The sequence below is a fragment of the Acipenser ruthenus genome, chromosome 15 (assembly GCF_902713425.1).
Source record: "Acipenser ruthenus chromosome 15, fAciRut3.2 maternal haplotype, whole genome shotgun sequence".
NCBI lineage: Eukaryota > Metazoa > Chordata > Actinopteri > Acipenseriformes > Acipenseridae > Acipenser > Acipenser ruthenus.
Genome location: NC_081203.1, coordinates 9,955,057 through 9,978,489, shown reverse-complemented (window position 1 = coordinate 9,978,489; position 23,433 = coordinate 9,955,057). Strand labels below are relative to the sequence as shown.

At 46.6% G+C, this 23,433-nt stretch overlaps 1 protein-coding gene across 1 annotated transcript in view; it reads left to right on the top strand.

Annotated features, from left to right (window-relative positions):
• Nucleotides 1-1,642: 1,642 nt before the first annotated feature.
• Nucleotides 1,643-23,433, top strand: part of LOC117422508 (adhesion G-protein coupled receptor D2) — a 120,047-nt gene continuing 98,256 nt past the window's right edge. The window contains exons 1-4 of the mRNA XM_058987378.1: nucleotides 1,643-1,752; nucleotides 9,665-9,740; nucleotides 17,736-17,790; nucleotides 22,659-22,910. Coding sequence (XP_058843361.1) covers nucleotides 9,687-9,740; nucleotides 17,736-17,790; nucleotides 22,659-22,910 — 361 coding nt within the window. The 5' untranslated portion in view covers nucleotides 1,643-1,752; nucleotides 9,665-9,686. The remainder of the gene's footprint in view (nucleotides 1,753-9,664; nucleotides 9,741-17,735; nucleotides 17,791-22,658; nucleotides 22,911-23,433) is intronic.

Sequence of the window (23,433 nt, the reverse complement as noted above, 5' to 3'; positions counted from 1 at the left end):
CAGCACTACAAAAAGCTTGGTCTCCCATGTTATGGAGCCTAGTCCTAGGTTGAATAAGACACCCAGCATCCATGGATCTTAAATTGCGCGCTGGAATGTACTCTTGCAATAGATCTCTCAAATAAACGGGGGCAGCACCATTTAAGGCCTTGTAGGTAAGGAGCAGAATTTTGTAGTCAACCCGATATAATTACAAGACATCCACATTTCATTATAATGTATGTGTGTGTGTGTGTGTGTTAAGCAGATTCTGCGCCCTGCACTTCTACTGCAGCTCTCGGAGCAGAGGCAGGGTATAGGGACCAGCAGGTGTGTACTGGAACATTAGGATGCTCAGCCTGGTACTCCACCTATAGAACTGCCAGTGCATGAAGCTGCTCAGGAACCTCGTATGTATTTTTACATATCCCCCCCCTGTTCTCAATCTTATATTCATGTAGGCCGAAGGATCATACCGTTTTTTATTGTACTGCAGTATAAACCCCTGTGTTCCCACACTTCCACATACATTTATAGATATTACGCATATCTATTTTTTAAGTAGTAAAACTTGTACTTAGAAGTTTTATTTTATATACTTTTATGTGTGTGCGTGTGGGTGGGTGCATGCGTGCGGTAACTAGACACAAACAAGTAATGCGTGATAATTCGGAATGTGAGCGACAAGAAGTTAATTCTTTTCTCTTGTTATTTTTTTTTAATCTTCATGGCAACACATGAAGCTCTCCTCATGATATTCGGAGTTGTTCTTTTCCTAATTACTAGGCAGACACAGACATTTAAAAATCCCCCCCCCCCCCCCCCCTAAATTACTATGAATTGAGTAATCTGCATTGGTACGGCCGACTTTTTTTCCTAAATCAGAACAGCATAGCAACGCATTTCATGAAAAGTACAAAAAAACATTGTGAGGAAAACTGTCATGACTTGTCCATGTAAACACCGTCATTGTGTGGTCCAGTGGTTAAAGAAAAGAAGAAAAGGGCTTGTAACCAGGAGGTCCCCGGTTCAAATCCCACCTCAGCCACTGACTCATTGTGTGACCCTGGGCAAGTCACTTAACCTCCTTGTGCTCCGTCTTTTGGGTGAGACATAATTGTAAGTGCCTCTGCAGCTGATGCATAGTTCACACACCCTAGTCTCTGTAAGTCGCCTTGGATAAAGGTGTCTGCTGAATAAACAAATAATTCTCTCTTTACGATGTCCCATTTTTAAGAACCTTATAAGGAAAGTGCTCAACATGCCAGATTTCTCCTTGTTAAAATGTGTTTTATTCATCCATCATTATAGCATGGTAATATTTCACAGATTTTGCAGTTTTTGCCCTGGATAATAAGTCTGAAGTAATAGGTAACTGTCTAACTATAACTAATATGCTTTCCTCTACACTATACTAAAAGTGTCATGAAAAACAGAACACTTTGTAGATGAGAGGATTGAAAGATCCCAGCTCCTGCCTGGCTGTAGGGGTCCAGCCCCTCATGAACTTTGTATTGAAAAGCATTTGTGCTGGAGGCTAGTTTGAAAAATGGCCCAATTTGCATGACAATGACCGGAACAGATTGGAACAAAGTCAGATTTCACCTCCTCTTTTACTGACAGGATCTTTTACAGGCACTTTGTTTTTTTTTCTCCAGTGCTGGGAAATGTCACAGCAGAGCCCCACTTCTTGTAACATGACTAGTGGGATAGCAGGATTGTGTCTTTGAGCCCAAAATGCACCAGAAAACACCAGCAGAACTACCCTTTAAGGTAAGATTGTCATTCCCTTCATTCCTTCAACAAAATGGCATGCTAACTTACCAGAAGCATTTTCATCTAATTTGTGTTTTTTTTCCCCCTCATACTTTGTGTGGAAACTGTTTAAGTAGTTTATAAATTGTGTGTGCTTACATTGTGCTATTATACTGCACTCGGTTAACTGTACTATTGTATGAACTATTTCAATATATTAAACCATTTTTACAAGCCGTTTTTAAAATAGCTTTGGATAATTACGCTGTGGAATCATGCTGACACATATATTTTCCTAAAAGGAGGTGATGTGTTTCAGAATACTAGTTTCATTAGCATGTTGGAACAACCAACACATCAGGGTTTATATAATGTCATCACAGGAGAGTTTGCTTCATCGCCAGCCCTTCGTATAAAAATAAGATGAGCCCCTCCTCATTGTTTCTCTGCTCCTTGAGCTTAAAGATGACATTTAGAAATGTTTTTGCATCCCCAAATGGCATTGGAACATGCATGTTTAAGAGGAAAAAAAGCTTGTTCAGGGATTGTAAACAAACAACAAGGCTTTATGAAAATATAGAATGAGTACAAGGCTAAAACGTGAATGATTATCAAATTAATTGAGACAGCATTATGATTATAAAACTTTTTTTTTTTTTAAACAAATAACTACAAACACGTAAAAGACAAGTAAGATTTAATGGAGATTACTTTTAATAGCCTGTTTATGAACCCCAATACATCTCTCATTAAACCGAAGCCAGTAGTCCGAAATAACCAATAATCCGAAGTGTGTGAAACATGAAGACCTACAGTTGTCTCTCTTATTTATGTTGTGTTTTAAATGTATTAGTTGATTTTGAAAGTATGACTTTGGAGAGTATCAGAAACAGAAAATAAAGACTAGACAAGGCATTCTGAGAAGCAGTTCACTGTACAGTCTGTGCACTATTTTTAAAGGAGAGAAGCAGTTCACTGTACAGTCTGTGTGCTATTTATAAAGGAGAGAAGCGGTTCACTGTAAAGTCTGTGTGCTATTTATAAAGGCGAGAAGCAGTTCACTGTACAGTCTGTGTGCTGTTTATAAAGGAGAGAAGCAGTTCACTGTACAGACTGTGTGCTATTTATAAAGGAGAGAAACAGTTCACTGTACAGTCTGTGTGCTGTTTATAAAGGAGAGAAGCGGTTCACTGTACAGTCTGTGTGCTATTGATAAAGGAGAGAAGCAGTTCACTGTACAGTCTGTATGCTATTTATAAAGGAGAGAAGCAGTTCACTGTACAGTTGGTGTGCTGTTTATAAAGAAAGAAGAGAAGCAGTTCACTGTACAGTCTGTGTGCTATTTATAAAGAAAGGAGAGAAGCAGTTCACTGTACAGTCTGTGTGCTATTTATAAAGGTGAGAAGCAGTTCACTGTACAGTATGTGTGCTATTTATAAAGAAAGGAGAGAAGCAGTTCACTGTACAGTCTGTGTGCTATTTATAAAGGAGAGAAGCAGTTCACTGTACAGTTTGTGTGCTGTTCATAAAGGAGACGCAGTTCACTGCACAGTCTGTGTGCTATTTATAAAGAAAGGAGAGAAGCAGTTCACTGTACAGTCTGTGTGCTTGTGGCGGAGTGTCCCGCCCCTATTTATTATTATTTGTATTTTTGTTTGCGGCGTGGGTAAAAGCGCCGCGTCTTTTATTGTTATATTTAAAAACCTCGTGAGGATGCATGGCTGATCAGCTACTGATTATTTAACTAGCTGACAGTCATGCATCCTTACCAAACACGTGCAGACTCTGGCCGGGGGATAATAAGATAATTACCAACTAGTTAAATCCCTCGGCCAGAGTATATAAACCAGCAGCACTATGCACTCGGGGTGTGGAGTGTTCGAGAGTGGAGAACGGGAGAGAGAGAGAGGAAGAAAACAATTGCTAAAACGTGCTGGAGTATCCAGCACGAAACTTACTTGTTTGTTTATTCGTTCGGCCCTCGTGCCCCTTTGTTTGGTGTTTTGTTAAATCTTTTGTTTTTGTTTTGTTTATTAAATACGCTGAGTGCACCAGCACTCAGCTTCAACCGCCCATCCACTGTTTTGGTTTGAGTTACTTCCTGGTCCGTGACGTCATCCACATCACCACTGCGAGCCAGACTGTCACATATGGTGTCCTGCGTGGGACAAAACAAACGCCTCCAATAGCCGGACCAGGAAAGAAAAGCTCGTTTTTTTGTTCGTTTTTTTTTTCAAAGTGTTTTTGTGTGTTTTTGGGAAAAAAAAAAAAAATATGGGAAGAAGCGGACGGAGGAAGCAGCAGCTACAGCAGCGTGGGGCCGGTCGCAGGTCCCACTGTAGCTCAACCATGCTGGACGTCTGCCCCACCTGCTTGAAAGGTGAGGAGTGGTGCTTCGCTGTTGGGGAGGAGGGTCACATAGCACCCGACCAACCCCCTCCATGGCAGGAGAAAGAGGAGCCAGAGCGTCCAGTGAGGGAGGACCTGCATCCTCCAAAGAGGACGAATGCACTCTCCTCTGAGGGAGTCTGGGACTGGCTGGTGGAGCCGGGGAGGGATTATGAGGAAGCCCTCCCTGCAGTGATCAACCTCCTGTGGGCAAGAGATGGGGAGCGCTGGGAGGCCTGGGAACAGCAACACCACCCAGCTTCCCTCCCAGACATCGCAGCCATGGTGTTCAACTACCTGGCTGCGGATATGGGAGAGACCCTGCTGCTGCCATCTCCAGCACAAAAGGGAGAGGAGCCATCGCTACCGTCTCCACCAGCAGAGGGAGAGGAGCCATCGCTGCCGTCTCCAGCGCCAGAGGGAGAGGAGCCATCGCTGCCGTCTCCAGCGCCAGAGGGAGAGGAGCCATCGCTGCCGTCTCCAGCGCCAGAGGGAGAGGAGCCATCGCTGCCGTCTCCAGCGCCAGAGGGAGAGGAGCCATCGCTGCCGTCTCCAGCGCCAGAGGGAGAGGAGCCATCGCTGCCGTCTCCAGCGCCAGAGGGAGAGGAGCCATCGCTGCCGTCTCCAGCGCCAGAGGGAGAGGAGCCATCGCTGCCGTCTCCAGCATCAGAGGGAGAGGAGCCATCGCTGCCGTCTCCATCATCAGAGGGAGAGGAGCCATCGCTACCGTCTCCAGCATCAGAGGGAGAGGAGCCATCGCTACCGTCTCCACCAGCAGAGGGAGAATGCCTGCTGGTTTCGCCTCCACAGCCTGGGGAGGAGCCCGAACGTCCTACGCCCGAGTGGGAGGAGCCCGAACGTCCTACGCCCGAGTGGGAGGAGCCCGAACGTCCTACGCCCGAGTGGGAGGAGCCCGAACGTCCTACGCCCGAGTGGGAGGAGCCCGAACGTCCTACGCCCGAGTGGGAGGAGCCCGAACGTCCTACGCCCGAGTGGGAGGAGCCCGAACGTCCTACGCCCAAGAGGGAGGAGTCGGCGCGTCCACAGCCCAAAGAGGGGGGAGTCGGTGCGTCCATAGCCCAAGAGGTGGAAGTCTGCGCTTCCACAGCCTTAGGACCCAAGCTGCAGTCCCAAGAGCCAGAAGGGGAGGAGTTACAGGCTCAACCCCCTGAATTTTTCTGGGGGGGAGAAGGGCAGGATGCTGGTGTTCCCCAGCAGCCTCTATTTATGCTGCTGAAGGGAGCACGGCACACACCAGCCCAGCCGCCACAGCAGAGGGAGCCAGCACCGCCACAGCCTCCCTCTGAGTGGCCAGCATCCGCCCCATCGCCTCTGCCTCCACCACCACCAGGAGCAGAGCAGCAGGAGCTGCCTCTGTCTCCACCACCACCAGGAGCAGAGCAGCAGGAGCTGCTTCTGTCTCCACCATCACCAGGAGCAGAGCAGCAAGAGCTGCCTCTGCCTCCGCCACCTCCACCAGCAGAGGGTGAATGCCTGCTGGTTCCACATCCACCGTCGTGGGAGGACTGCTTGCCCCTCCCACCTCCACCAGCAGAGGGTGAATGCCTGCTGGTTCCGCCTCCACCGTCGTGGGAGGACTGCTTGCCCCTCCCACCTCCACCAGCAGAGGGTGAATGCCTGCTGGTTCTGCCTCAACCGTCGTGGGAGGACTGCTTGCCACTCCCAGCTCCACCAGCAGAGGGTAAATACCTGCTGGTTCCGTCTCAGCCGCTGTGGGAGGACTGCTTTCCCCTCCCACCATCGCCATTGCCTGGGGATGGCTGTTCTGCATCGCCTGGGGCTGCCTTTTGTTCTCTACAGGACACAGGGTACGAGGGAGAAGTGGAGCTCCCGCTGCCGCCTCCATGGCCAGGGGCTCCCCTCCCGAGTTCGCCTCCCGAGGGTCCGCTGCGGCTGCCGTCGCCTTCCGAGGGTCCGCTGCGGCTGCCGTCGCCTTCCGAGGGTCCGCTGCGGCTGCCGTCGCCTTCCGAGGGTCCGCTGCTGCTGCCGTCGCCTTCCGAGGGTCCGCTGCTGCTGCCGTCGCCTTCCGAGGGTCCGCTGCTGCTGCCGTCGCCTTCCGAAGGTCCGCTGCTGCTGCCGTCGCCTTCCGAGGGTCCGCTGCTGCTGCCGTCGCCTGGGGTCGCCAGGGATCCTGCTTCGCCTGGGGTCACTACACTGTGGTCAGAGCCCCACGGAGGGGAACTGCTGGCCGTGAAGAGGAGGGGGGAGGTCAGGAGACCAGCTCCCCCAGCCGCACTTTCGCGGCAGGAGTTTGGGTGGTCAGAGCCCCACGGAGGGGAACTGCTGGCCATGAAGAGGAAGGGGAAGGTCAGGAGACCAGCTCCCCCAGCCGCACTTTCGCGGCCGGAGATCATGTGGTCAGAGCCCCACGGAGGGGAACTGCTGGCCGTGAAGAGGAGGGGGGAGGTCAGGAGACCAGCTCCCCCAGCCGCACTTTCGCGGCAGGAAATACTGTGGCTGGAGCCCCATGAAGGGCAGCTGCCAGCCATGAAGAAGGGGGGGGAGGTCAGGAGACCAGCTTCCCCCGCAGCAATTTCGCTGCAGGAGAACGGGAGAGCGCGGGCCATTGGAACGCTACGGCTGTTTGGGTGGGAGGAGGACATCCCACCGTGGCCGCCACCTTTGGTCCGCTGCTGCCCCTGTTCCTGCGCCGGGACTGCTAACCGGGACTTTGGGGACTAAGGGGGGAGGTGGCCGAAAAGGCCATGTGTGCTGCGCACAAGGGGGGGCATGTGTGGCGGAGTGTCCCGCCCCTATTTATTATTATTTGTATTTTTGTTTGCGGCGTGGGTAAAAGCGCCGCGTCTTTTATTGTTATATTTAAAAACCTCGTGAGGATGCATGGCTGATCAGCTACTGATTATTTAACTAGCTGACAGTCATGCATCCTTACCAAACACGTGCAGACTCTGGCCGGGGGATAATAAGATAATTACCAACTAGTTAAATCCCTCGGCCAGAGTATATAAACCAGCAGCACTATGCACTCGGGGTGTGGAGTGTTCGAGAGTGGAGAACGGGAGAGAGAGAGAGGAAGAAAACAATTGCTAAAACGTGCTGGAGTATCCAGCACGAAACTTACTTGTTTGTTTATTCGTTCGGCCCTCGTGCCCCTTTGTTTGGTGTTTTGTTAAATCTTTTGTTTTTGTTTTGTTTATTAAATACGCTGAGTGCACCAGCACTCAGCTTCAACCGCCCATCCACTGTTTTGGTTTGAGTTACTTCCTGGTCCGTGACGTCATCCACATCACCACTGCGAGCCAGACTGTCACAGTGCTATTTATAAAGGAGAGAAGCAGTTCACTGTACAGTTTGTGTGCTGTTCATAAAGGAGACGCAGTTCACTGCACAGTCTGTGTGCTATTTATAAAGAAAGGAGAGAAGCAGTTCACTGTACAGTCTGTGTGCTGTTTATAAAGGAGAGAAGCAGTTCACTGCACAGTCTGTGTGCTGTTTATAAAGGAGACGCAGTTCACTGCACAGTCTGTGTGCTATTTATAAAGAAAGGAGAGAAGCAGTTCACTGTACAGTTTGTGTGCTGTTCATAAAGGAGACGCAGTTCACTGCACAGTCTGTGTGCTATTTATAAAGAAAGGAGAGAAGCAGTTCACTGTACAGTCTGTGTGCTATTTATAAAGAAAGGAGAGAAGCAGTTCACTGTACAGTCTGTGTGCTATTTATAAAGGAGAGAAGCAGTTCACTGCACAGTCTGTGTGCTATTGATAAAGGAGAGAAGCAGTTCACTGCACAGTCTGTGTGCTGTTTATAAAGGAGAGAAGCAGTTCACTGTAGTCAAATGTGTGCTATTTATGTTGCCCCAGTCGCCACATCAGGATGAGTCATGCAATTTCATTTTTTTTTTTTTAATGACTTATGTATTTTTTTACTTTTGCCAGGAGCCAGTGAGATTTTTTGGGGGAGGGGGGTCAGGATAGCAGTGATCCCATTGGCTGGATATCCCCATCTCAGCCAGGGAAACTGTACACTGTAGAATACAGTTCCTTCAAAATAGTTCCACCCGCTTGCTTATTAAGTGACTGGAATATATGTTCACCGCTAACTCCACACAGTTTAAAAAAAGAAATTACAGTATGGATGAGGTTAGATGTGCATGTTTAGAATTTTAATTTAATGCGATCCAGTCCCAAAAGATGGCCTCATTCGAGAGCATTATAACCATGGACCTGTTCAGACAGGTGACCAGAAAAGCAATACTGGTGAGCGTGGCTTCCAGAGTTCCTATAACTTATTTTAAGATAACTCAGAACTACTGTACATCGCAAGGAAAGACAAACTGGTCCTGTTATCAGTGTTGCTTTGCCAGCAGTGCCGTTTACTGGATGCTTGATACCCTGGTCTTCTTTTTCATGTCTTGTCTTTAGGGCTACATATTTTTAGATCATTATTGACAAAAAAAATATTTGTAATCAAAGACTAAATGCCAAGCTAGCTTCTTGTTACCCAGTGGCTATAAGTTTGGCTGCAACTGTAATACAACTGAATGTATTGTTAATGATGTGCTTTCAAAATAGTCAGCAGTTAAAAAAAATGGTACATGATGAAAATAACAGGGTAGGATGGGGAAAGATGCAGTTTATTACAATCACTACTGCCTTGTATACACACAGGTGGCAGTAGTTTTAAAAATATATTTAATTCCTTTGGAAATCGTATGTATTATCAATGTTTTTAACATGGGCGTTTTGCCCCATGCAACTTGTGAAACTTTGTTTTTGTAACTTGTAAGGTATGAATAGTTGGCAAAGAGTGTTTTCTATTTTAAGCATTAATCGACACTGCCACACTGTAATAAATAAAACTGTTAAGCTTTCTTTAAACTAATGAGTATAATTTTCAATCGGGATGTTTTCAGAAAAAAAAGAAAAAATACACTTTGGTTAACGAATATGAATCTATTCATGTAAGATATGAAAACCTATTTTAATATTAGCTATTTAATAAGCTAATATGGGGACGTGCATTGTGGTTACGATTTATAAGCGTTAAACCTTAGGCATTGACATACAGCTATGGCCACTAGTTTTGCACCCCCCTATAGAATTAACACATTTTGTTTGATAAAGTTGAATGAAACCTGCTGAATGAATAATGTTACGTTAACATATTGAATAACATACCACTTTGTAGTTTTCCATATACGGACAAAAATGTTAAAATATGACATTTCAAAATCTAACATGAAATACTGTACTACTATTATGGCTTCCAGTAGACTTTTACTATATCATTTTGTAGTTTCTTTGATTACATGATAAATAAAATATATAAATTATGTTCATTTTTTTTTTTTTAAAGCTAATTATGTCTCAATTCTAAAATTCTAGGTGCTGCAAAACTTTTGGTCATAGCTGTACTTAAAACTGAATCCGAACTGGAACGCTTGGCAAAAATTGAAAGTTTCTAGAGAGATTTGTCTAGCCAGTGAATGTTATTGTATTCTTTTCAGTTTGCCCTTTCTCCTAAAAAAATAAATTATAAAAACATCTCTCTTTTATTTCAGCTGTAAAAAAAGGAATCCAGACATGAACATGATTGGACGACTTGTGAAAACAAAGTTCTGGCTTTGCTGCTTTCTGGTAAATGATGTTGTTGTTGTTTTTTTTATATGAAAGGTGAGAGATAATGGCACAGCCTACAGTTAGCACATTTATCAGTACAGACAATTGGACAAACTGGTGATTTTATGATGCATGTTGACTTGTTTCACTTGTGAGTTACATTTGAAATGAGTGAATCGGCACATTGTCCATCAATTTTTTGTTTTCTTATTTTGTAATTTTGATTTTAAAAAGTAACAATCTAATCATGATCAATACTCAAATGTAGGAAAAAACAGAGAGTTTTAAAACTGAGTGAGATTGAGGTGCAATCAGTTTTCTATTTGAATAATCGGTAATAAACATTGCTAACAACTTTGAGAAATGTTTAGACTCTTCACATAAAACTTAAAATACAACTGAGAACATGCATAAGCATGTCAATATACTTAGTAATATAACACAGTATATGCATTGAGACAACGATTAGTGAGAAGCAAAAAACTACAAATATGTAGGAAAGCAATCAAATATAAGTGAAAACATGCACATGCTAGTTCTGTAATATAGATGTAAGGCTCTAAATTGGGCATCAGGAGTATTAATCTCTCAATGAATGTTTGATTGAGGCTCACAAAATTAAAAGCCTTGGCAATCAACAGATGATTAATCAATTACTTTTTGCATCTCAGAGAGAGCAAGCAGCAGAGCTGAGAACCAGTACTTGATCAGTTTCAACAGCTATACATTACAATGTGTCTCTGGACACAGCAGGGATTCTACACCTATGTATTAAAATGTGTCTCTGGACACTGTGTTTACTTCAGAGATACTTGATGTACTATTTACCAGAAATACAAGATTTTTTTTCAATTACTATACTGTTGTTTTGTAGTTAATTCACTGGGGTAAAGCAAGACCTTCACACCTTACTTCTGCAGTCAGGTGTTACAAACTGTAATGAATGATTAAGTTTTGCAAATGATTGATTATTGGAATTCTTGAACTTGAAAATTCCATGCTCTTCTCAGCACTACTTTTTGATGTGGTTTCTTTCAAAGAAAGATTTTAGCTGTAATAACTTGATTTGAAAATGTCTGTATGTCCTCATAATGGTGGGGGAATCAAACAAAGCTCACTGCACTGTTGTAAGAGAGGAACACACCCTCTCTCCCCACTGGCTAATAATAGATCTGTGAGCATTATCATTGCGAAACACATTCGCATGATTTTCTATGTTAAGCAAATGTCCTTCCAGTTTATTTTCTCTTATTGCATCAGACGAATGTGTGAAGATGGGTCAACCTGCTTCCTACCAGACAGAATTAGACATCTAGCCAACCGGGCTGTCTTACACTTTTACACACTGACTGATTTAATGTTAACTTTTGAAAACCACTGAAAATCTGTGTATTTAAATGGTATCGTAGGGCGAAGGAGGATGTAACTGATATGCATGTGTATTGTGTTTGCAATGGAGGGTGTAACTGATATGCATGTGTATTGTGTTTGTTATGGAGGGTGTAACTAATATGCATGTGTATTGTGTTTGCAATGGAGGGTGTAACTGATATGCATGTTTATTGTGTTTGCTATGGAGGGTGTAACTGATATGCATGTGTATTGTGTTTGTTATGGAGGGTGTAAATGATATGCATGTGTATTGTGTTTGTTATGGAGGGTGTAAATGATATGCATGTGTATTGTGTTTGTTATGGAGGGTGTAACTGATATGCATGTGTATTGTGTTTGTTATGGAGGGTGTAACTAATATGCATGTGTATTGTGTTTGTAATGGTTTTAGATGTGATTTGCTGTCACCGATTGTTACCGAGAGATTGTATGTAACCAATTGTCAGAGGCATGTAAATAGAGTGTGTCCCCTACTTAAGACGTCAATGTGGAAGGCCATTCAGGTCAAAAACGCGTTATTTAGTAGATGGTTCAAATATTTGGTACACGTACCAATTTGAATTTAGTACGTGTTGTAATTCTAATTATTACACTTACTAATTTGGCCAATCAGATCACTAAAAAATAGTATGTGTAATAAATGATCAAATTAAAAGTCGCCTTACATTTGAAATTGAAAATAAAAACAAAAACAAACAAAAAAATGTCTGGGTAATATAAACTAAATCGTGACACAGGCAACATTGTCTGTCTCAAATCTGGACATTTTTTTTTTTCTTCAATTCAATGACTCCGTGAAGCAGTTAAAATAATTGTATATAACCTAATCGTAATTTAAATGTTAAACATTGGGTGTAATTATTGCAGTCATAACAATTAATTCTTTTTATTGTCATCTGACTGATTTAGTAAAAAAAAAAAAAAAGACGTGGTCCAGGAAATTAAACAGATTGTGAAACACATAATCCATAAAATTGTTTGTTTTATTTTTGAATGGCTTTAACACAATCAGTGCTTAATTTGAGCCGGATCCTGCCGGAACAGGATCCGGCACCTCTCAGATTTGACTTTTTTCATTCCGGCACCTAATTTGCCCGGATCCGGTACCTCTCATGGTTTATTATTTTTTCCACTGTTTGCACTGTAAACATTCTAATAAAAGCGATCAGTTAAAGTTGCCTTTGCCTCGTTATTTCTCCCGCCCCCCCATAACAGCGCATCCTATCCTGCCACACCGATTCCAGACCTGCTCTCTTATTTGTACATAGAGGTTATGGGGCGGGCCGGCGAGGTAAGTAACTGATCTTGAAACAGCGGTGGTCAGCTAGCGAGAGGCCCCTACGTAATCACGTCACGTAGCCCAGGCTAGTCGTCGCTACTGAATTTGAAACGTGTCGTGGGAAAGGAAAGTCAAATAAAAAATGAGGGGCAAACTGCTCCTGATGGCGATGCCTTTTAATGAATATTTTATTGTAAATATATAAATAAAATTCAGTAATAAATGTAATTACAAAGAAAATTCAGTACATTTACCATGTATAGCATTCTGCCTTTCCCCCTTTTTCTTTTGCAATCCACACAATTTAGAAGTATAGTGACATCAAACATTAGCCTACATAAAACAGTTTGAAACCCCCTTTGTAGTGTTCTCTCTTGATTTTACACAAACTGAAACAATTGCTCTATATACGACTTATTAAATGTTTAACATTTCTCATAAATTACAACAAAAGGTGAAAATGCTCCTGTAATTTATGAGAAAATAGTAGGCTACCCTTATAGTAGGCTATAACCAAAATATCAGTTAATTAAGATTCTTATGGGGTAAAACAAATCAAGCTGTACAAAAAGTATAGTATTCAAGTACACCGGTCAAATATTCTGGTTAGATTTTCACCCGAGAATACTTTCAGAATAATTCTTTTTTTGTGAATAATAAACTGGTGGGAAGTGATGGACAGTAGACTGCTGTTTAGCAAACTGGGGTTATTCGCTAGATGTGATACATCATTGTATAAGTAAAATAGCATTCATTTGTAGAGTAAAATCAGGGAAAAGAGTAGAAACAGTCTGTCGCACTATTTTTCTAGCGTATTTCAGTTTTCGATGCAAATAATTTTAGCTCCGCCCACAATGTCATCATGTCGGCCAGTTTGTCCGCTAGAAATTGATTTGAATGGGGCTCCCAAGTGGCGCATCCAGTAAAGGCACTCCACGTGGAGTGCAGGATGCGCTCTATAGTCTGGACTTCATGAGTTCGAGTCCAGGCTATTCCACAGCCGACCGTGGACGGGAGCTCCCAGGGGGCGGCGCACAATTGGCTGAGCGTCGCCCGGGGGGAAGGAGGGTTAGGTCGGCCAGGGTGTCCTCGGCTCACCGCGCACCAGCGACCCCTGTAGTCTGGCCGGGCGCCTGCGGGCTTGCCTGTAAAATGCCCGAGAGCTGCATTGTCCTCCGACGCTTTAGCTCTTGGGTGGCTGCATGGTGAGTCTGCAGTGTGAAAAAAAGCGGTCGGCTGACGGCACACGCTTCGGAGGACAGCGTGTGTTCGTCTTCGCCCTCCTGAGTCAGCGCAGGGGTGGTAGTGGTGAGCAGAGCTTAAAAAAATAATTGGCCATTCTAAAATTGGGAGAAAATAATAAAAATAATTGGCAACGACTAAATTTACAGAAAAAAAAGAAATTGATTTGAATGGAAAACCCAATTTTAGGTTGATTTATACGCATTACTTTTGCCGAATTTCAAATGCACATAAGATGTTATTCGCTTTGATATCTTAATGGAAACATAGCCAATGTCATTAAAGTTTCTCAAACCACGGAATTACCATGTACACTGACTTGGCCATGCTGCAGGGCGAGTACATTCTTTTTCAGTGTGCAATGCAAAGATGAATTCCTGTCTTTCTGCTTCATATTTAAGTAAAAGTTTGCAAGATTTGCACTGTACAAATCCAATTGAACTTTTACTATCGCAGAAAACAACGTCAATGTTTTCCCTTTCCAGCGACAGAACTTTCCACTTCTAAACATTCTCCAGCAGACAGCTTTCTTTTTATATCAACAGCCTCCATATTAATAATGTAGAATCACTTTTTGGCTGTATTTCTTACATAACATAAACACAAGAACGCAGAGACGCCTCTATCGTGGGATCCATGATAAGTAATTTTAGGAGGCATTTGCATTTACAACAGGAAGAAAACACTCGCTAAAATGTAATAATGTATTTATTTATAAAACACTGAGCCGGCCCAGCCTGACCCGAGCCCGAGTGCTTGACATATAGTTGGGTCCTGTCAGGTTTGGGTCGGGTAGCCAGGCTTTAACGTGCTGGTTTAAAGCAGTACAAGTAGTAATTATTTGAATCTTTCACTTACGTTCCTTCTCTGAACAAAACCCAGCCTCGAGTGAGCGATCCGTGCCTCTTTATATACAGCTGTGCCGGGACTCAATTACTAATCAATCATTCAATCTGGCCCCCGCACAGTCTGCATGTGAACTAATTCTCCGTGCCCAAATACCACCCAAATACAAATATACCCTTTAACTCACCCGTGCTACATAACCCAAACAATAAAAAATAAACCATAGAGTGGGGGATACCCTGTCACACTGCCCTTTTAAATCATGTTCTCCATTGTAGTGATTCAGTAGCTACTTGTATCTGTTGTTGGGCTTCTTTTCATCCGGTCAGTATAACAGTCAGTTTTTTTCAAAGGGTCTCTTTGGATAATGTAATTCCTAGCATCACACTGAATTGGTTATAATCGGAGACATATCAGGCATATCCGAATGTACGGCATAACGGTGTCTGTATAGCAAGGGACTCCTGTAGTAAAAGGTGCTGGACGCGAGTGAGAGGTTAAGACATGAGGCAGCAGTGTGGAGTAGTGGTTAGGGCTCTGGACTCAGTGTGGAGTAGTGGTTAGGGCTCTGGACTCAGTGTGGAGTAGTGGTTAGGGCTCTGGACTCAGTGTGGAGTAGTGGTTAGGGCTCCAGGCTCTTGACCGGAGGGTCGTTGGTTCAATCCCAGGTGTGGGACACTGCTGCTGTACCCTTGAGCAAGGTACTTTACAAATATAAATGGGTAATGTAAAAATAATGTGATATCTTGTAACAATTGTAAGTCGCCCTGGATAAGGACATCTGCTAAGAAATAAATAAATAAAATAAATAAGAAAACCTGCATTCACTCCCCAGTGACTCACAGTATTAAAAGAATATGTACTTGTCAACGCAGAGCAGCTGTTTGGAAATACACAGTTCTGTAGCTGAAAAAATATGTCAGGAGATAGCTGATTGGGTTAATGCGGGTGGTCCTGAAAAGGGGAGATCAGATCATATACTGGCAGAAGTGCTGACAAGATGAACGTCAGATTGGAAACAAATCTGCAGGATCTTCTCTTTTCTGGATCTTCTGGATCATGCTCTTCTGAATCATGCTCTTCTAGATCATGCTCCCTCCTCTTGATGTGCAGTCCACGCCAGGCTTCGGTGTGCTTGTATTTTCTTAGAGCAACGAATACCAGCAAGTAGCCTATCCTGTTCAGACAAGTTAACAATGCAATTTAATGTATGCATTTCAAATAACAAAATACTTAAATTACATAATTATTACATAATTAAACATTAAGCTTTTTTATTATTACTATTGGCTTAAATACATGTTCCTAAACGCAGACATTATGCTAGGAAATTATACCGTTAAGACACATCTCATTCTCCGCCTGGTCTGAGGCACGTGCTAATTATGATGCTGGTAAGGGTCAATTAATGGCCCAATTCAAATTTATGAATCAGACGAATAATATGCTAATGAGAAAATTGGTCTCTAAGGGCAGGTTATTCTAACGTCGCAATGAGTGATGTTTTTTTGACAGTAAATGGCGTTTGCATCACCTGATGAAATGCTGTCATGTTTAAAACTATTACTGGCACGATAAAGGAGACGCTAAGTTTTATGCATATGGGCAGGGCTAGAAGTTAACTTTTTAAGGCAGTAGTGAGGATTTGCTACCTGCCTGGAAAGTAGGTAGCAAAATGATCTTATTCTGTAGTGGTTTATTCGACTGATAATTTAAAAAAAATAACAATTTCACAATTTTACTTGTGGTCTATAACATAAACTTCATACCTTGCAATTGTATCCACGTTGTTCTGGTACTATAGGTATTTGTACCAATACGATTTGCATTGTGGGCCTCGCACGTATCTACATGGGGTGGCACAAACCCCAGTCATCTACAAATCGATTAGCAATGGCTGTATGAAAGATACTAATAATGTACGTGTTTAAAAAAACTAATACCAGTAATTATGCATGTGTTCACTTAGGGGTGGTCATATAAACTACAGCGTAAGGTATCTGAAAAAAAATGCTACTGCATAAAAAAACTAGTAGCAAATTAAGAATTGTGGGTCTCAAAATGCTACCAAATATACATTAACTTCAAGCCTTTGCATATGGGCCAATATGTTATAACCTTACTGCACTGGAAGGGCACTTTCTAATGTAGTTTAAAATATTGTAGCACTGCGTGGAAATGAATACAGACTCACACAGGTTTCTCAGGTTCTTGAATGCAGCAGTTTATTAAGCCTGGTACAGCTACAGCTGAGCAGCGTAGTGCTACTCAGACTGTGACAGCTCCCCGGTGACTGTGCGGAGCTGCACCATCATTGGCTCAAGCTGGACCCGCCCCTGGATCACATTGGGTTGCATCAGCATCACCGTCGATCCCGTGTTGACAAATTCTGTGCATGGAACCCCCCTCCACTCGGACTGGGACGTGGCAGAAGCCCCCACAGAGGTCCTCCCAACAACCATGGCGGACCCTGTTTAAACTGTGGTGCTGTCAGTGGCGTGCTTGTGGGCAGCGGGGTGGCAGTTGCTGGGCATTGGCACTGCAGGTGTGTGCGGGGACCAGCCGCCCGGGGTCCTGTGTGGACTACGAGTTTCCGGGAGCCAGGTGGGGGTGACCCGGCAGGCTTCAGTCTCTTCGCTGGGCAGGACCTGGCGCACTGTGGGTTGGTGTCCTGGTTGATGTGGCAGGGGCTCCTCATCCTGGAGCATGGCCTCTATTGCCACAGCCTGGTTCACCACCTCCTCCATTGTTCGTGGGCCAGTGAGACGGACCTGGTGTCGCAGTGGCATTGGTTGCAGGCTGTGCATAAGGGCGACCAGGGCTATCTATCTAGCGAAGCCGTCGGGCTCGTCGCTGTACGCCCGTCTCGCCAGACGTGCGGCGTCCGCGGCCAGGGCTCCCAGCTTCTCTCCCGGTACTCTCCTCCAGTGATGGAGCTGGTCCTACAAGCACAGGTAGGAGTCGCAATTTCTAAGTCAGTGCCATGCAGTCGACCCTCTCCTCCCAGCTCAGGTCCAACAGCACTAACAGAGGCTAACCCCTCAAGGGCATGGGACAAGTAGGTAGCCTTCCTGCTTTGGTGTTGGACCTTGGGGTGGGGCGGGCTGTCGGTTCGCTGCGGGCGGCAGTATCTCACTCTCCTCTGCCCTGCTCTGCGGTGTCCTCTCTTTTATAAGGTTTGATTGTCTGAGATGAGAATTTTTTTTGCTGCTGGCTGTTTGTTTGCCCTTGTATAATTTCTTGTATATTTTCAGGTTTGCAGACTTATTGGAACTAGTGTATCCTGGGAACACAGAAACATTTCTGAAGGTTAGTCTTAATGTTTTTAGGATTGTTGAAGCTCTGCTCTTAGGAATGAATAGATTTTTAATATTTGCAGGATTGTTAAAGCTCTGCTCTTAGGAATGAATAGATTTTTAATGTTTGCAGGATTGTTGAAGCTCTGCTCTTAGGAATGAATAGATTTTTTAACAACCTGCCACAACACTTTTAATAGTCGGGTCACCAGCTAGAGTCAGGACCCTTCTGACTCTGTGACTACTGCCACCGAACACTGGACAATACTAGAGTCAGGTCTGCTGTTGTGTAAGGCAGGTGGGGATGCAGTGTCAGCCATTATTGGGAATGGAACAGTAAGGGAGGAATGTAATGCTAATGAGAGGCAGGAGTGCTGTGTTTTTATGGGGGGTTGTGGATTAGGGGTGCTGGGGCTCAGGGCACAGCATAGACACTGTATGTGAGGCACTGTGACAGTCTGGCTCGCAGTGGTGAGGGTGATGACGTCACGGACCAGGAAGTAACTGAATCACAAACAGTGGATGGGCGGGTGAAGCTGAGTGCAGTAGCACTCAGCGTATTTATTAACAAACAAAATATTAAACAAACCAACAAAACACAAAACAAAAGGGCACGAGGGCCAAACGAATGAACAAACAAACAAGTAAGTGATGTGCTGGGTAATCCAGCACGTTTTAGCAATTGTTTTCCAAATGTGGCTTTCTCTCTTCTCTCTCCGCTCTCCCGTACTCTCCTCTACACTCTCAACCCCAAATGCAGAGAACTGCAGGTTTATATACTCTGGCCGAGGGATTTAACTAGTTGGTAATTATCTTATTATCCCCCGGCCAGAGTCTGCACGCGTTTGGTAAGGATGCATGACTGTCAGCTATTTAAATAATCAGTAGCTGATCAGCCATGCATCCTCACGGGGTTTTTAAATAATAATAAAAGACGCGGCGCTTTTACCCGCGCCGCAAACAAAAATACAAATAATAATAAATAGGGGCGGGACACTCCGCCACACATGCCCCCCCTTGTGCGCAGCACACATGGCCCCAACGGCCACCTCCCCCCTCAGTCTTAAAGTCCCGGAAGAGGGGGAAGCAAGTTACTTCTGGGGGGTGGCCATGGTGGAATCTCTGGCACCCCCCCATTCTTCGTGGCCGGCAGCTCCCTCTTCCGGGGCTCCCGCCACACTCTATCCTGCCGCGAAAGTGCGGCTGGGGGAGCTGGTCTCCTGACCTCTCCCCCCTTCTTCATGGCCGGCAGTTCCCCTCCGTGGGGCTCCGACCACATGATCTCCAGCCGCGAAAGTGCGGCTGGGGGAGCTGGTCTCCTGACCTCCCCCCCTTTCTTCATTTCTGGCAGCTCCCTTTCATGGAGCTCCGGCCATCGTGTAGCGACCCCAGGCGAAGCAGGATCCCTGGCGACCCCAGGTGAAGCCGGACCCTCGACGACCCCAGGCGAAGCAGGATCCCTGGCGACCCCAGGCAAAGCAGGATCCCCGGCGACCCTAGGCGAAGCCGGACCCTCGACGACCCCAGGCGAAGCAGGATCCCTGGCGACCCCAGGCGACGGCAGCAGCAGCGGACCCTCGGAAGGCGACGGCAGCAGCGGCGGACCCTCGGAAGGCGACGGCAGCAGCGGCGGACCCTCGGAAGGCGACGGCAGCAGCGGCGGACCCTCGGAAGGCGACGGCAGCAGCAGCGGACCCTCGGAAGGCGACGGCAGCAGCAGCGGACCCTCGGAAGGCGACGGCAGCAGCAGCGGACCTTCGGAAGGCGACGGCAGCCGCAGTGGACCCTCGGGAGGCGAACTCGGGAGGGGAGCCCCTGGCCATGGAGGCGGCAGCGGGAGCTCCACTTCTCCCTCGTACCCTGTGTCCTGTAGAGAACAAAAGGCAGCCCCAGGCGATGCAGAACAGCCATCCCCAGGCAATGGCAATGGTGGGAGGGGAAAGCAGTCCTCCCACAGCGGCTGAGACGGAACCAGCAGGTATTTACCCTCTGCTGGTGGAGCTGGGAGTGGCAAGCAGTCCTCCCACGGCGGCTGAGGCGGAACCAGCAGGTATTCACCCTCTGCTGGTGGAGGTGGGAGGGGCAAGCAGTCCTCCCACGACGGTTGAGGCAGAACCAGCAGGCATTCACCCTCTGCTGGTGGAGGTGGGAGGGGCAAGCAGTCCTCCCACGACGGTGGAGGCGGAACCAGCAGGCATTCACCCTCTGCTGGTGGAGGTGGGAGGGGCAAGCAGTCCTCCCACGACGGTGGATGTGGAACCAGCAGGCATTCACCCTCTGCTGGTGGAGGTGGCGGAGGCAGAGGCAGCTCTTGCTGCTCTGCTCCTGGTGATGGTGGAGACAGAAGCAGCTCCTGCTGCTCTGCTCCTGGTGGTGGTGGAGACAGAGGCAGCTCCTGCTGCTCTGCTCCTGGTGGTGGTGGAGGCAGAGGCGATGGGGCGGATGCTGGCCACTCAGAGGGAGGCTGTGGCGGCTGGGCTGGTGTGTGCCGTGCTCCCTTCAGCAGCATAAATAGAGGCTGCTGGGGAACACCAGCATCCTGCCCTTCTCCCCCCCAGAAAAATTCAGGGGGTTGAGCCTGTAACTCCTCCCCTTCTGGCTCTTGGGACTGCAGCTTGGGTCCTAAGGCTGTGGAAGCGCAGACTTCCACCTCTTGGGCTATGGACGCACCGACTCCCCCCTCTTTGGGCTGTGGACGCACCGACTCCTCCCTCTTGGGCTGTGGACGCACCGACTCCTCCCTCTTGGGCTGTGGACGCACCGACTCCCCCCTCTTGGGCGTAGGACGTTCGGGCTCCTCCCACTCGGGCGTAGGACGTTCGGGCTCCTCCCACTCGGGCGTAGGACGTTCGGGCTCCTCCCACTCGGGCGTAGGACGTTCGGGCTCCTCCCACTCGGGCGTAGGACGTTCGGGCTCCTCCCACTCGGGCGTAGGACGTTCGGGCTCCTCCCACTCGGGCGTAGGACGTTCGGGCTCCTCCCACTCGGGCGTAGGACGTTCGGGCTCCTCCCACTCGGGCGTAGGACGTTCGGGCTCCTCCCCAGGCTGTGGAGGCGAAACCAGCAGGCATTCTCCCTCTGCTGGTGGAGACGGTAGCGATGGCTCCTCTCCCTCTGATGCTGGAGACGGTAGCGATGGCTCCTCTCCCTCTGATGCTGGAGATGGCAGCGATGGCTCCTCTCCCTCTGATGCTGGAGACGGCAGCGATGGCTCCTCTCCCTCTGGCGCTGGAGATGACAGCGATGGCTCCTTTCCCTCTGGCGCTGGAGACGGCAGCGATGGCTCCTCTCCCTCTGACGCTGGAGACGGCAGCGATGGCTCCTCTCCCTCTGCTGGTGGAGACGGTAGCGATGGCTCCTCTCCCTTTTGTGCTGGAGATGGCAGCAGCAGGGTCTCTCCCATATCCGCAGCCAGGTAGTTGAACACCATGGCTGCGATGTCTGGGAGGGAAGCTGGGTGGTGTTGCTGTTCCCAGGCCTCCCAGCGCTCCCCATCTCTTGCCCACAGGAGGTTGATCACAGCAGGGAGGGCGTCCACGATATCCCTCTCAGGCTCCGCCAGCCAGTCCCAGATCCCCTCTGAGGAGAGTGGACCAGTCCGCCTCAGAGGATGCAGAGGCAGCTCCTGCTCCTTTCCCTCGGACGGTGGTGGTGGAGGTGAAACCAGCAGGTATTCTTCCCCTGCTAGTGGAGCCATTGGCTGTGGACACTCGGCCTCCCCCCTCTTGGGCTGTGGACGGACCGACCCCTCATCCTCCGGTTCCTGCTCTGGGCCATCCTCCTCCCATATGTGCGCAGGATGTGCGCAGGATTCAGACTCCTCCCTCACCTGCCATGGAGGGGGTTGGTCGGGTGCTACATGCCCAACCTCACCAATGGCAAAGCACCATTCCTCACCCCTCAGACAGGTGAGGCAGACGTCCAGCACAGCAGAGACCCGGCGGGACTTGCGACCAGCCCTGCGCTGTTGCACCTGCTGCTGCTGTTTCCTCCTTCTTCCCATTATTTAGTTTGGGAAAAAAAAACGAACAAACAAAAAAAACGCACTTTTCTGTCCTGGTCCGGCTGTTGGAGGCGTTGTTTATCCCACTTCTGACACCATATGTGACAGTCTGGCTCGCAGTGGTGAGGGTGATGACGTCACGGACCAGGAAGTAACTGAATCACAAACAGTGGATGGGCGGGTGAAGCTGAGTGCAGTAGCACTCAGCGTATTTATTAACAAACAAAATATTAAACAAACCAACAAAACACAAAACAAAAGGGCACGAGGGCCAAACGAATGAACAAACAAACAAGTAAGTGATGTGCTGGGTAATCCAGCACGTTTTAGCAATTGTTTTCCAAATGTGGCTTTCTCTCTTCTCTCTCCGCTCTCCCGTACTCTCCTCTACACTCTCAACCCCAAATGCAGAGAGCTGCAGGTTTATATACTCTGGCCGAGGGATTTAACTAGTTGGTAATTATCTTATTATCCCCCGGCCAGAGTCTGCACGCGTTTGGTAAGGATGCATGACTGTCAGCTATTTAAATAATCAGTAGCTGATCAGCCATGCATCCTCACGGGGTTTTTAAATAATAATAAAAGACGCGGCGCTTTTACCCGCGCCGCAAACAAAAATACAAATAATAATAAATAGGGGCGGGACACTCCGCCACAGGCACCTAAAACCAAACTAACTGTAGGGTGTTATTGCACACCCAACATGTTCAAACTTCACGATGCAGCTGTTTCATTGATTTTATTCATATACTAATAGTACCACAACACCCACAATGCTTTATGTACTGGTTCATGTATTATAAATGGTCACATTTCAGATTTGGTTAAACACTGTGACTTGTTTACTTTTTAGTAACTATAAGCTTCTTTCTTTGCAGATTTCCAGCTTTCACAGACAGTCCTCCAGACTCCTGATGGAGTTTTTGAATATGTAAATGTTTCCCTGGATTTCAGGCATGCAGAGAGATACTGCAGACAACAGTTTAGCCTGTTGCCCAATGATACCTCACAGGATGATCTGGAATCTACAAAGAAATTGCTACTGGCCATGGGGGTCAGTGATCCAATATGGTTAAGGGACTCGAGCACTCATAGATGGGGACACCCATGGTTTACTGCAGGGCAGAACAGTAAGTATGTCGAACAATGTGTTGTTTGGTAATATTTCAGTCTGCTATTGTAGCATGCAGTATATGGGCATTCTGGAGTGGATTCAACAATAGCTTAAGAGATACAGTAATAGACAAAATAATTTGCTAACCTCATTAGCAACATTCTTGCCTTATTGTGCTGTAGCTTTATTTTACCCGTTGAACCAGGAGAAGCCAGTTTATCCTCCCACCACATTAGTTTACCCTCTGTTGAGTGGGTTAAAATCAGCATGTATCTTACACAGAATATTCTGTATTTGTGTAATACAGTCAGCACCGCCTAATCGGGATACTGATAATTGGGATTTCTGCTTAATTGGGACGTCACTTTGTTTAATTAGGGTACAGTATTTTCAAATGATGAATGGAGATCACTTTTCAGAGCACAGTACAGTGAGTACATTTACCCTGTGACTTGCGTAAATTGTGTAAACCACGCTGAACTCTTGAAGGAGCTGGCGTCTCCTGTTGCAAAGAAAGTTGTCAAGGTCACTGGTGCCTG